The sequence below is a fragment of the Dromiciops gliroides genome, chromosome X (genome assembly GCF_019393635.1).
Source record: "Dromiciops gliroides isolate mDroGli1 chromosome X, mDroGli1.pri, whole genome shotgun sequence".
NCBI lineage: Eukaryota > Metazoa > Chordata > Mammalia > Microbiotheria > Microbiotheriidae > Dromiciops > Dromiciops gliroides.
Window position 1 is genome coordinate 38,350,576 of NC_057867.1, and position 11,276 is coordinate 38,361,851.

At 43.5% G+C, this 11,276-nt stretch overlaps 1 protein-coding gene across 3 annotated transcripts; it reads left to right on the top strand.

Annotated features, from left to right (window-relative positions):
- The first annotated feature begins 1,241 nt into the window (after window positions 1–1,241).
- ZBTB33 (zinc finger and BTB domain containing 33) lies at window positions 1,242–10,128 on the top strand. 3 transcript variants are annotated; one of them, XR_006353878.1, is made up of 2 exons: window positions 1,242–1,380; window positions 3,357–3,415. XR_006353878.1 is itself a non-coding variant. In XM_043973914.1 (2 exons), exon 2 carries the CDS (start codon window positions 5,052–5,054, stop codon window positions 7,038–7,040), a length of 1,989 nt encoding a protein of 662 aa, XP_043829849.1. In that variant the 5' UTR covers window positions 1,260–1,380; window positions 5,050–5,051; the 3' UTR covers window positions 7,041–10,128. The 3 variants fall into 3 exon arrangements, 2 of the variants coding, with proteins under 2 accessions (XP_043829849.1, XP_043829848.1); XM_043973914.1 differs by lacking the exon at window positions 3,357–3,415 and adding an exon at window positions 5,050–10,128 and having other exon boundaries at window positions 1,260–1,380; XM_043973913.1 differs by lacking the exons at window positions 1,242–1,380; window positions 3,357–3,415 and adding exons at window positions 3,505–3,560; window positions 5,050–10,128.
- The last annotated feature ends 1,148 nt before the right edge of the window (window positions 10,129–11,276 follow it).

An 11,276-nucleotide genomic window follows, 5' to 3' on the forward strand; every position in this document is an offset into this window, starting at 1 on the left:
CATCATTATTTTTGTTTTTTGGTGTTTTTTTTTTTGGTGAGGCAGTTGGGGTTAAGTGACTTGCCCAGGGTCACACAGCTAGTAAGTGTTAAGTGTTTGAGGCCACATTTGAACTCAGGTCCTCCTGAATCCAGGGCTGGTGCTCTATCCACTGCGCTACCTTAGCTGCCCCTCATTCCCCATCATTATTAATAACGATGAGATGTTTTTAGTGAGGGCCAACAGGCTCCCCCCTACCATTTATGGAAATATTTACAATACAACTGACGGCATCCTTTCTTTTGGTATTTTATAATGCACAGATCTATTTCTCAATATACAAATAAAAATACTTCCTACTTGAAGGATCAAATTCACTTTTTAGAAGGCCCAAACGATATAGTTGGGGAATGCATGCCTAACTTTTTTTTCTTTCTTTTTTAAGAGATAGCACTGCACCATTCCAAAAGTTTGCATAGCGTCTGACTGTTGCACCTCTAGCTGTCGCTCAGTTCTAGGGAGACCCCGTGGCTTTCTAGCGAGCGCTTCCTGCCCGTTGAGAAGGAGCCGAAAGTAGCAGAAGGCGCGCTCCCCCCACCCGTCCCAGGCTAAGGAGCACAGCAGCCCCACCCTTTGGGAAGGGGGGAGGGGGAAGCGAACATTTCCCTCTCTTTCGGAAGGAGGGAAAAGCAGCCCACGGCTCCCCGCCTCCCGCCCCGCCCAGTCCTAGGAAAGAGGGAATTTGGGCGAGGGCTGAGCCCCCCCTTCCTCCTTCCCTCCTCTCTCCCTTTCCGAGAGTAGCCGAAGGGAGCCGAGCGCCCCGATTCCGTCCCGGAAGGGGCCGCCGGGAGCCCCCCCCCTCTCACTCCGCCCCGGAAGGAGCCCCGAAGAGGTTGGCGCCCTCCTTGCCGAAGCCGCCCCCGGCCCCCCAGCGCCTCCCTCCCTCCAGGAGCACTGGGCGGCGGGCACCCCGAGCGGGGGTAGAGGACCGGCGGGGCGGGAAGCGCTTCCGGAAGGAGAGCCGGCCGTAGCCGCGAGCCCGCGGAGGGAGGCGGCGATTGGCTCCTGGGGCCGCTGCCGCGTGAGGAGGCACTGGGCCCCGGGCGCCCCGCGCACAGCGCCCCCTGTCGGTCCTCCGAGCGGCGGCAGCAGAGGAGAGGCTGGCTCCAACGGCAGCGGCGGAGGCGGCGGCGGCGGCGGCGACGGCAGCGGCAGCAGCAACAGCAGGAGGAACAGCAGCAGCGGCGGCGGCGGCTGCAGTTCCCGAGCCAGAGCAGCAGGGAGAGGGCTGGGAGCGGGGCTTCTGGCTTCCCGTAGAGCGAGAGGAGGAGGAGGAGCCGGAGCTGGAGCTGAGCAGGAGGAGCAGGAGCGGCCACGGTGCCCGCAGCCCCTGGGGACCAGGTGAGGTAGGGCCAAGCTGAGAGGGGCTCTCCTGGGCTGGGCCGGTGCCCCCCTCACACAAACCAGGAAGCGACAGCTCTGCGCCTCGGCATTTTCCTTTGTGCGGGAGGGGGGGTGCTCCTCCAGCCTGGAGTGGGGGGCCCTCTGGCGGGGGGGGGGAGGTGCTGAGTGTAGGACTCGGCTGCCGGATGGACAGGTTTTTCTGTGTCTAGGCCCGGGACCAGACGAGAGGGAGCCTTTTCCTATTCCCAGTGCCCTTCCCTCTGGGGCTCCTTCTTTCTCCCAATTGACCCTGGCCTAATCCTCGCTTCTCCCCTCTTTCCCCTCCCTTGCTCGCCCCTTCGGGCCACTTCCCGGGCCATAACAATGCCGCCTGCTTTCCTTCCTCAATCACCAGCAATCGGCTCCCCCTCAACATCCCCCACTCTTCCCACTCTATTCACTAGCTTGTACTTTCCCCTATATGTGCCTGTTCTTCTTGACCCCTCCCCCCACCCCCACCCCCCACCTTGCACCAGTAGCTGGTACAAGACTCTTCCTCCCTAAGGGAAACGCAGGTTGCAAACCTTGCTTTCAACCTACTGGCCTCAAAGGGTAGGGGATGGGGCGGGGGGAGCAGGTGGAGGAAAGGGGACAGGTTTCAGCTTCTGCAGTTTGATTTTCCCCTATGGTTGATTCCCCCATAGCTGATCCTGTGTTATTTCCTCTCTACACCCCCTCCTCCATCACCTCTGCCTCCCCCCCTCCCCCCAGTGAGGTTGGTCACAAAATGGTTGTGCTGCAGGGATTTTCCACAGTCTGGTTGTAGATCCTCAATTTCTCAACCCAAGAAAAACAAACAAACAAATGGAGCTCCACCAACTTGCAAGGTTTCCTGTAAATGTCAATTTTTCTTGCTTCCAGTTTAGTAGGACCCCTTTGTGAACCACAGGAAGTCGCAGGGCCTTTTTCGGAAATCCTGCCTACTAAAAAACTGACTACTGTGTTGAAATTCCCACATTTAGGAATCTGAGATTGTTGGCATAAAGCCCAGAAGTCACTCTTTTTCATCTGATGGATGCCTTTATGTTACCCTGAAACTGTTGGATGTTGGATTGACAAGAAATACTCCATAAAGTAATATTTGTGCTATTTTAGTCATATAACATTCTGGTGATTTTTGAAAAACTGCACCTTGCATCATAGAAATGTTGCTTTAGAACTCTGAAGGGAAAGAATATTCATGATACTAAATTTTTTTTCTCACAGACCAGTGTGGTTTTATTGATGGTGTTTACATTGATCTTGGCACATTAATTATTGTTATTTTAAACATCTTTTTCAAGTTTTCACAATGTTCTTACTGATTAGATAGGTCAGGTATAGATCAAGCTTTCAGTATTATCTTTAGCCAGGCTACTCCCTGTTTTTGGGAGAATTTTTGAATTGCCTTTGTCATTTCTGCATTCAAAAGCTGCAACTTTGATATAGTAGTAGAGAACAAGTCATTCCATGCTTGTGTGGTGTGTTTGAAATGTTACTTTCTTAGGATTGTAGAATTTATCGATCATCTAGTCCAAAGTTTCTTAAACTCTGAGGGTCACAAAAAATTTGGCAAGAGTAAAAGGTTATTTACACTTATTTTATATACCAAAGCCTCTTAAACTATGGGTTGTAACCCCATATAGGGTCGAGTGACAGAATGTGGGGGGGGTCACGAAAAATTTGGCAACAGTAAAAGGTTATGTATACCTCTTTCGTATACCTATACACTTGGGATTGAGTAAAACTTTTTCAGGTGAAAAGGGGTCACAAATGGAAAAAGTTTAAGAAGCCCTGATCTAGTCCAACCTTCTCATTTTACAGAGGAGGAAGATGAGGCACTGGGTAGGGCTAGGATACAAACTCAGTTTGGTAGGGTTTTAGAGTTGGAAAGGACCTCAGAAATGATATAGTCCTAACCCTTCATTTTATTAATTGATTTTTCTTTTTGGCAGGGCAATGAGGGTTAAGTGACTTGTCCAGGGTCACACAGCTAGTAAGCGTCAAGTGTCTGAGACCGGATTTGAACTCGGGTCCTTCTGAATCCAGGGCTGGTGCTTTATCCACTGCAGTGCCACCTAGCTGCCCCCTAACCCTTCATTTTACAGATAAAGAAACTGAGGCCCAGTATAGGCAAAAACTTGCCCAACATCACACAGGTAACCTGTATTGAAGTTAATATTCAAACTTAGGCACCTAAGTGGCTCATTGGATAGATAGGGGGCTGGTCCTGCAGTCGAAAGACTTGACTGTGGCCTCAGACATTTCCTAGTTGTGTGATTTGGGGCAAGTCTGTCTTTCTCAATTTCCTCAACTGTAAAATGAGGATAATAGTAGCAGTTGTGAGGATCAAATGAGATCATATTTGCAAAGTGTTTAGTACAGTGCCTGGCACATAGTAGGTGCTATATTATTATTATAGAACAGCTATTATTATTATTGTTACTATTATTAAACCTATGTTGTCTGACTTTGATCATAATTAGTTTTCTGGCCACAACCATGATGCTTCCTCAAGAGATCTGACAAATTCTTTTGAGGAAGTTAACTAAACCTCTTTGCCCCTGACTGTGAGGGAGAAGGACGTTATTCTTGTTGATAACTAGCTTGAGTGGTGGCAGTTGTGTTTGAACTAGAGTGGACAATGACTGCTGAGAGTAGAGTGAGCAGGCCAGTCACAAATACAAGGATGTGAGTGATTTCTCTCAGTGTTTTTCCCCTAAAAAGAGGTCTTCTAGTACTTGAGTGAAAACCAGAAATCATCAGGAACTTTTCTTCTAAATGCTGATTTTCAAGGAACTTCTGGGCTAAGGAAGATGGGAAGACATGTTGGTTAGTGGTTAACAATGATAGGTAAATGTCAGAACTAAACTAAGCTTCAAAGTTATAGCACAAAGTGACTGCTGGACACAATTGGTGGGGGGGAGAGAGGGGTGGGAGGGAGGGAGAGAGAGAGAGAAGAGGAGGGAGAGAAAAGGAGAGGGAGGGGGAGGGAAAGAGGAGGGAAGGGAGGGGGAGCTACCACAAGTGAGGGAACACATTTTGTGAAAAGTCAATACAAAGAGGATGGGAACACATCTTTTCTTCCTAGGAAGATATAGTGTATTGGTAGATATGAAGCTTTGGGAAAATTGGGCAGGAATGGATAATTTGCTTGGTTGGCTCCTGGGCATTTATGAAGCACCTTCTGTGTGCAGGCTCTGTATTAGAGGGGATACACTGTACTGACTAGTACATACCAGCCAAGAAAGCCTTGCTCAGTCCTCAGGGAAAAGACATACAATTTATATAAAAGTAAGAAAGATTAGATAGGATCATGGGATTAGCATGGAAGGGATCTCAGTCCTCAGACCTAAGGATCTCGCCCAGCACTTTCATTTTACAGAAGAGGAAACTGAGGCCCAGGGGAGGAAAGGGACTTGCCCCAAGTCACATAAACAGCAATTGGCTGCACTTGGATTCTAATCCAGGGCCTCTGCCTCCAAGTCCATTGTGCTTATGACTATACAGTGTAATGTCCATGGATTGAAAGCAGAAGGAGCTACGTGCAAGTACTGAAATTATAGGTTAAAAATGTTAAAATAGTAAAATGCTTTTGTTTTCTTCCCTTCCTTCCTTTCCCTGCTTTTTCCTTTTTTCTCCCTATAGGCATGGAGAACAGAAAGCTTATTTCTGCCACTGACACCCAGTACTCCGGTAATCTGCTGAATTCCTTGAATGAACAAAGAGACCATGGCCTGTTCTGCGATGTCACTGTTATTGTGGAAGATCGAAAATTCCGGGCCCACCGGAATGTTCTGTCTGCATCGAGCACTTACTTCCATCAGCTTTTTTCAGTTGCTGGGCAAGTGGTTGAGCTAAACTTTATAAGGGCAGAGATTTTTGCAGAAATCCTCAACTATATTTATAGTTCTAAACTTATGCGTATTAGATCGGATCTACTTGATGAGCTAATTAAGTCAGGGCAGTTATTAGGAGTTAAGTTTATAGCAGAACTGGGTGTACCTTTGTCACAGGTTAAAAGTATCTCAAGTTCAATAAAGCACGATGGTAGTGAAACCTTACCTTCTGGCACAGATGAAAAGGATCTTCAAGTTCAGAAGGCAGAAAATGAAGGGTCTGAGGCTGGGGTGACTATGATGCCTGTTATAACTGAGACTTTTTCTTTATGTGCTGAAGATTACGAGACGAAAAAAATCGGTACTGATTCTGAAGAAGACGATGATGTCATTTTCTGCTCTGAAGTCTTACCTCCCAAAGAGGCTTTGCCAGGTGGTACGGCCGCAGCAGCAGCACAAGTCCAGCCTGACCCAGGGCCTGTTGCCTTTGCCGATAAGGAGTGTGGCACTAGTAGCTCTCCTCCTCTGACAAACAAACCACTGCAGACACTTGCTACTTCTGTGAACCAGACGGGCCCCAGCCAGACCCGAAATAGTGAAGATGCCCCAAAGCATCTGACTCCCAACATCATTTTGTTAAATCAGCCATCTCTTAATGCCCTACCGAGTTCTTCGCATCCTAGTCAGGTGTCTCCTTCAGTTAATTTACTTGTACAGAATCATCAGCAGATACCAAATAACACCATGGCTTTGCCTAAACGTAGGGCTAATGTAGAAGTGGAAGCAGAGATTATAGATGACGATGATGACACTATTAGTTCTAGTCCAGACTCAGGAGTCAGTAATCCCTCTTTGGTCCCCCAGCCTGATGCTTCTTTTAATGGCTCTGTGGTCCAGTCAAAGCAGGTCTCTCTTTTTCATCAAGAACCACTCTCTAACTCTTTAAAAATTTCAAATGTTATTACTGAAAGCAGTAAGGATTCAGGGGGAGGTGTGAAGCATGTGATGGAAGGTCAGAAGATCATTACGCTAGATACAGCTACTGAAATTGAAGGTTTATCTACTGGTTGTAAAGTTTATGCAAATATTGGGGAGGACACATATGATATAGTGATTCCTGTCAAAGATGATCCTGATGAAAAAGAGGCCAAGCGTGATAGTGAGGTCCCCAAAACATCTGGTGATGAGCCTTCGAACAAACGCGTGAAAGTCAAACATGATGATCACTATGAATTAATTGTAGATGGGAGGGTGTATTATATTTGTATTGTGTGCAAAAGATCTTATGTGTGTCTGACAAGTTTGCGGAGACATTTTAACATTCATTCTTGGGAGAAGAAGTATCCATGCCGTTATTGTGAGAAGGTGTTTCCCCTAGCAGAATACCGCACCAAACATGAGATTCATCACACTGGGGAGCGGCGGTATCAGTGTTTGGCCTGTGGCAAATCCTTTATCAATTACCAGTTTATGTCTTCGCATATAAAGTCAGTCCATAGTCAGGACCCTTCTGGTGACACCAAGCTTTATCGTTTACATCCTTGCAGGTCTCTGCAGATAAGGCAATATGCTTACCTTACTGATCGGCCAAGGAGTATACCTGTGATAAAGGAAGATGGAATTGTGTATAAGGTTGATGGTAGGAAAGAACCTTCTGAAGAGACTGCCACATCTACCCCCCAAAACAAGCCAATGACTTGGGATGATATCTTTATTCAACAGGGAAATGATTCAATGTTTAAACAAAATGTAACAGATGGCAGCACTGAGTTTGAATTTATAATACCAGAATCTTACTGAATTGATTTGGGGGAAAAAACCTGAGCTTGTGTCAGGGGGCAATGGTTTCAAAAGACCAGTAAACACTTATAAAACAAATTGGGGTGAAAGCAAGTTAATTAGTCCTTCAAAGTAATTGGAAAGTAGTTTTTATTTGCATTATTTTTAGTTACAGGGAATTGGTAGGAGCAAATTTATCTGAAATTTTACTTGAATACAGATTGAGGAGTTATCTCCAGGGCAAGCTGTTCATTAGTTTATTTTGGGGGTTTGGGGTTCATTGGTCTGTTTTTAAGAGAAATCAATGATATAAAAAGGTAGTTTTCTGACAGGAATTTGAAACAGTCACTCCCCTCTCACAGTTGTTATTGGCATACCTGAAAAATTGAGCCTATCATGAATTTTCTCTTATGTATAGCACTTTACTGCTGATTTCTGCAAAAACATTTGAGCATTGTCTACAGTTTTTGTGTTGTCTAATGTGTATGACAAAAATATCCAACAGCTTTTGAAAAGGTTCAAGATAACTATCCTGCCCATCCACTTGGATGGCATACTTTGGGTCCAGCAGTGCCATAGTGCTCTGGTCCAAATGGATTGTTAAACTTCATCCGGATAGTTAAACCTGGCCTTTCCCATAAGCTTGTCACCTGGAACAATGATAGAATTGGGCTCGTCAGAAGGAGCTTGACTTATTATATCTGGCCATGTACCGAACCAGACCGATGACTGGTCCACTTTATCCCTTTGCCACATGGGATATGTGGAGGGAATCTTGATGGACTAAGATCTGAGCGGTATGGAACGGAGAAGAAGGGGAAGCCCTGCAGCGTTCATTTTAAGTTAGGGAATTATCAGGAGCTCTCAACTTCAGACACAGAATGAAGTTAAGAAGCAGTTAATTTGCTTGTGACATGCCCAGATTTATGTAATGTTACTTTCACTTATGGGCTTTCAAATATGCATAAAGCTATACAAAAATAACTAAACTCCATGGTTTTGGGGGGAGGAGTCCCTCAATGTAAATTTCTAAACTTAGAATTTTCTAGTAGGAAGTTTTTATTTGAAACAGTTGATGTGGTTTTATTTTGGTTTGGGGTTTTGTTTTTTGTTTTTTGTTTTTCTTGAAGAAAAGCAGCTTAGCTTTTTATGTATTCTAAGATATGCTTGGCTCCATTCTACCTGCAAATCACTGTGGTTCTATAGCATTCAGGAACTTTGTATGGAATCATGTTGGCCTCTTGGTCTAGGCCAAGTTGGAATACTTCAAACACGGCCTGTGTGTGTGTCTCCTTCTGTTTGACACATCAAGAAAACAAAGTTGATGGGAAACTTTCATTGGAAAGGCTAGTACCAAAAGTGAGCAAGCACAATATTTCACTTAGTATTTCCTAAGTCAACCTGTTGAATTTCTGTAAATGATTTACAAAAAGAAAAAAAATACAAAAAAAGTAAATAGATCTGAAAAGGTTGTGCATAGTAATAGTTATTTGTAACCTTTCATTAAATATTTCTTATCTGACAGTTTAAAAGAATTTTTCTTTTTATGTATTATAAGAAATAACTTTTTGAAAGCTTAAAGCTTTAATTATGAATTTTCATGCATATGTCACTGTTGCCAAGATGAGTTAGATTTGAAGATAATGATTTTTAAAGCTTCTAAAGCTACAAAGGTACCAGAAATCAGTATTTTTAATAAAAGGAGAACAAAACATGTCATTCTTTGCCTATCCCGGTGTATGCTGTGCATATCTTTTCTGTCCTGTGTGTGAATAGATTTTTCAAATCATTTTGTAAATTTACCTTCTTTAAAAATTGGGAAGTAGCTTTTAATTTAAGACTATGCTACCTGAAACCACAGTAGTAGGGTCTGGGTATAGATGTTAATGATGTTATTCTTTGGTCATAAGAGTGTACTTGCTTTGAAAAATGTTCTTGGTTGAACTTTGTCCGTTTCGTTAAGATAGTTCATCAGTTAAACACGATTATGAGTGTGAACAATACCTATACCAGCATAGCTTTCAGACCTTTCAGACTAAATGGCCTGTGTGCAGTCAAACAAGCAGACACATTTGGTCATGCTAAGGCTTGGTAACTTTTATGAATCTGTTGTGACAAATGGGGAATTCCTTGTGCCACTCCAATTCTTTATTCATAAGGGCATGGATGTAATTATTTGCTGCTGAATGTGCCCTTTTGAAGTCCTGATCCTTAAATTTAAGCTCTGTGCCTATTAAAGGTCACTTTTGGGGGGCTAGAGGGGAACAGGGGTTTGGAGGAAAACTGACCATTACATTGTATTTCTGCCAGAAGACTCTTACTTGCATGTGTCTCAGGGTCTTCAGTTTTCCTAGGAGTAATTTCAATATCCAAAGTCCAGAACGCATATGAAAAACTTTGGGGGGGGGTTAATAAAACCCTTCACTTCTAGTATTTATTGGGTTGAAAATGTGTAGAGGCTCCTGTTTATTATTAATTTTTGATGGGGCTTGTTGGCCTTTAGATCTCAGCCTATTGCACTTATTTTTTCGGTTGTTAAGCTAGCTTTTTCCTTTTGGTCTTAACGCTAAATTTCCTGTAAATATTAGCAGATGTTAATGCTTTGAAACAGTACTTGCGTTCAGAACCATCACACAATTTGATGACGCATAAAGTCTTAGCAAAACCAGGGGGAAAATGCCATATCAAAGTCGCAAGAACCATTATAAAATACTTTAAATGTTCACGATTTTAGTGGTGAATATCCTCCACCCTGTCACCAAGGGAAACTAGGCTACATCTTTCCAGTATCATTAAGAGCCTATCACATTCGAGGTAATCATTGTTAGAGGCTGCGTATTTATTTTCTGCTGTTGTTAAGGCATGACTATTATCAAGATCCAAGACCTGATAAACTGTACGTTGTCTTACAAGCTTTTGACTTATGTAGCTCAAAATTAAAACTGCTGTTCATTTGTTAATTTTCACCAACACTGTAATGTGTATATATACACACTTGTACAGTCTTTTGCTTAACTTTTAAAAGTTGTGTTTTAAACTTTAACCAGTAATTCTTGCTGTTAGTTCTTAGAAGCTTTCTATGGCAAAAATAAAAAAAAAGTTTTCATTCCAGCTGTCAATTGTCTTTTATTTTAAATGATCATCTTTTAGAATTAGATTATTTTCTAGGAGAGCTAAATGGAGATATACTTTTTTTTTTTGGGTGGGGCAATGAGGGTTAAGTGACTTGCCCAGGGTCACATAGCTAGTAAGTGTCAAGTGTCTGAGGCCGGACTTGAACTCAGGTACTACTGAATCTAGGGCCCATGCTTTATCCACTGCACCACCTAGCTGCCCCCTAAGATTAGTTTCTCACCAAAAAATCTCTCTCTCAAGGGAATACATATATAGTCATAGATATTTGGGGTATGATGGAGAGGCCCTCTCCCTGGGTACCCATACCCCCCCACACACACACACACTTATTTCAAAAAAGTTGCTAAACCAGATTGAAAAAAGCAGAGTGATGTCTTTTAGAGAACACATTCAGGGACAGGTATATTTGTTTTCCTTGACTTTACCAAACAGTGAAAAAAGGAAAAATGAAAATTTCTTACACATTTATATTTCATTATTTTTCAGTTTTGGCAGTTGGAGGTGAGAGCCAGATTTCTGTTGACACACCCCACCCCCCTCCGCCTTTTAAAAATTTTGGACCAGATGTGATTTCATTAGCATAGGGAACTCCCAGGAAGTAAATTCCCTTTATCAATGTGCAAGCTTGGTCATAGAGGTTTCTTAGTAATCACACGGCTAGACAAAACTTGATACTTTCGCTGTCCACTGCAAAGGACACCTTAAAAATTGACAAGCAACAATGTAAGGGTGGATATGAGACACTGTGTCCCTAGATAGGTACAGGTCTGACAGGCATTTCCTGAATCTTTTTTTTTTTTTTTCTTCTTTTTTCTTTTGCTGGGCGGTGGGGGTTAAGTGACTTGCCCAGGGTCACACAACTAGTGTCAAGTGTCTGAGGCCAGATCTGAACTCAGGTCCTCCTGAATCCAGGGCCTGTGCAGCAACACCTAGCTGCCCCCCAGATAGGCATTTCCGTTGACGCCTTGGCAAACCTTCTGATAGGGTTTGATTGATTGTTTTTTTTCCCTGTTGGATTGGTTAATCCCATCTTTTGCACCTTCTCCAACCCCTCCAGACAAATGAAAATCTATGGTTTTAGACAAGTTACATTTAAGTTAAAAAACACGCCCGAAAGACAGG

Bases quoted from the DNA above. Each gene is read 5' to 3' on its own strand.
- ZBTB33 (XM_043973914.1), top strand. From the start codon at position 5,052: ATGGAGAACAGAAAGCTTATTTCTGCCACTGACACCCAGTACTCCGGT.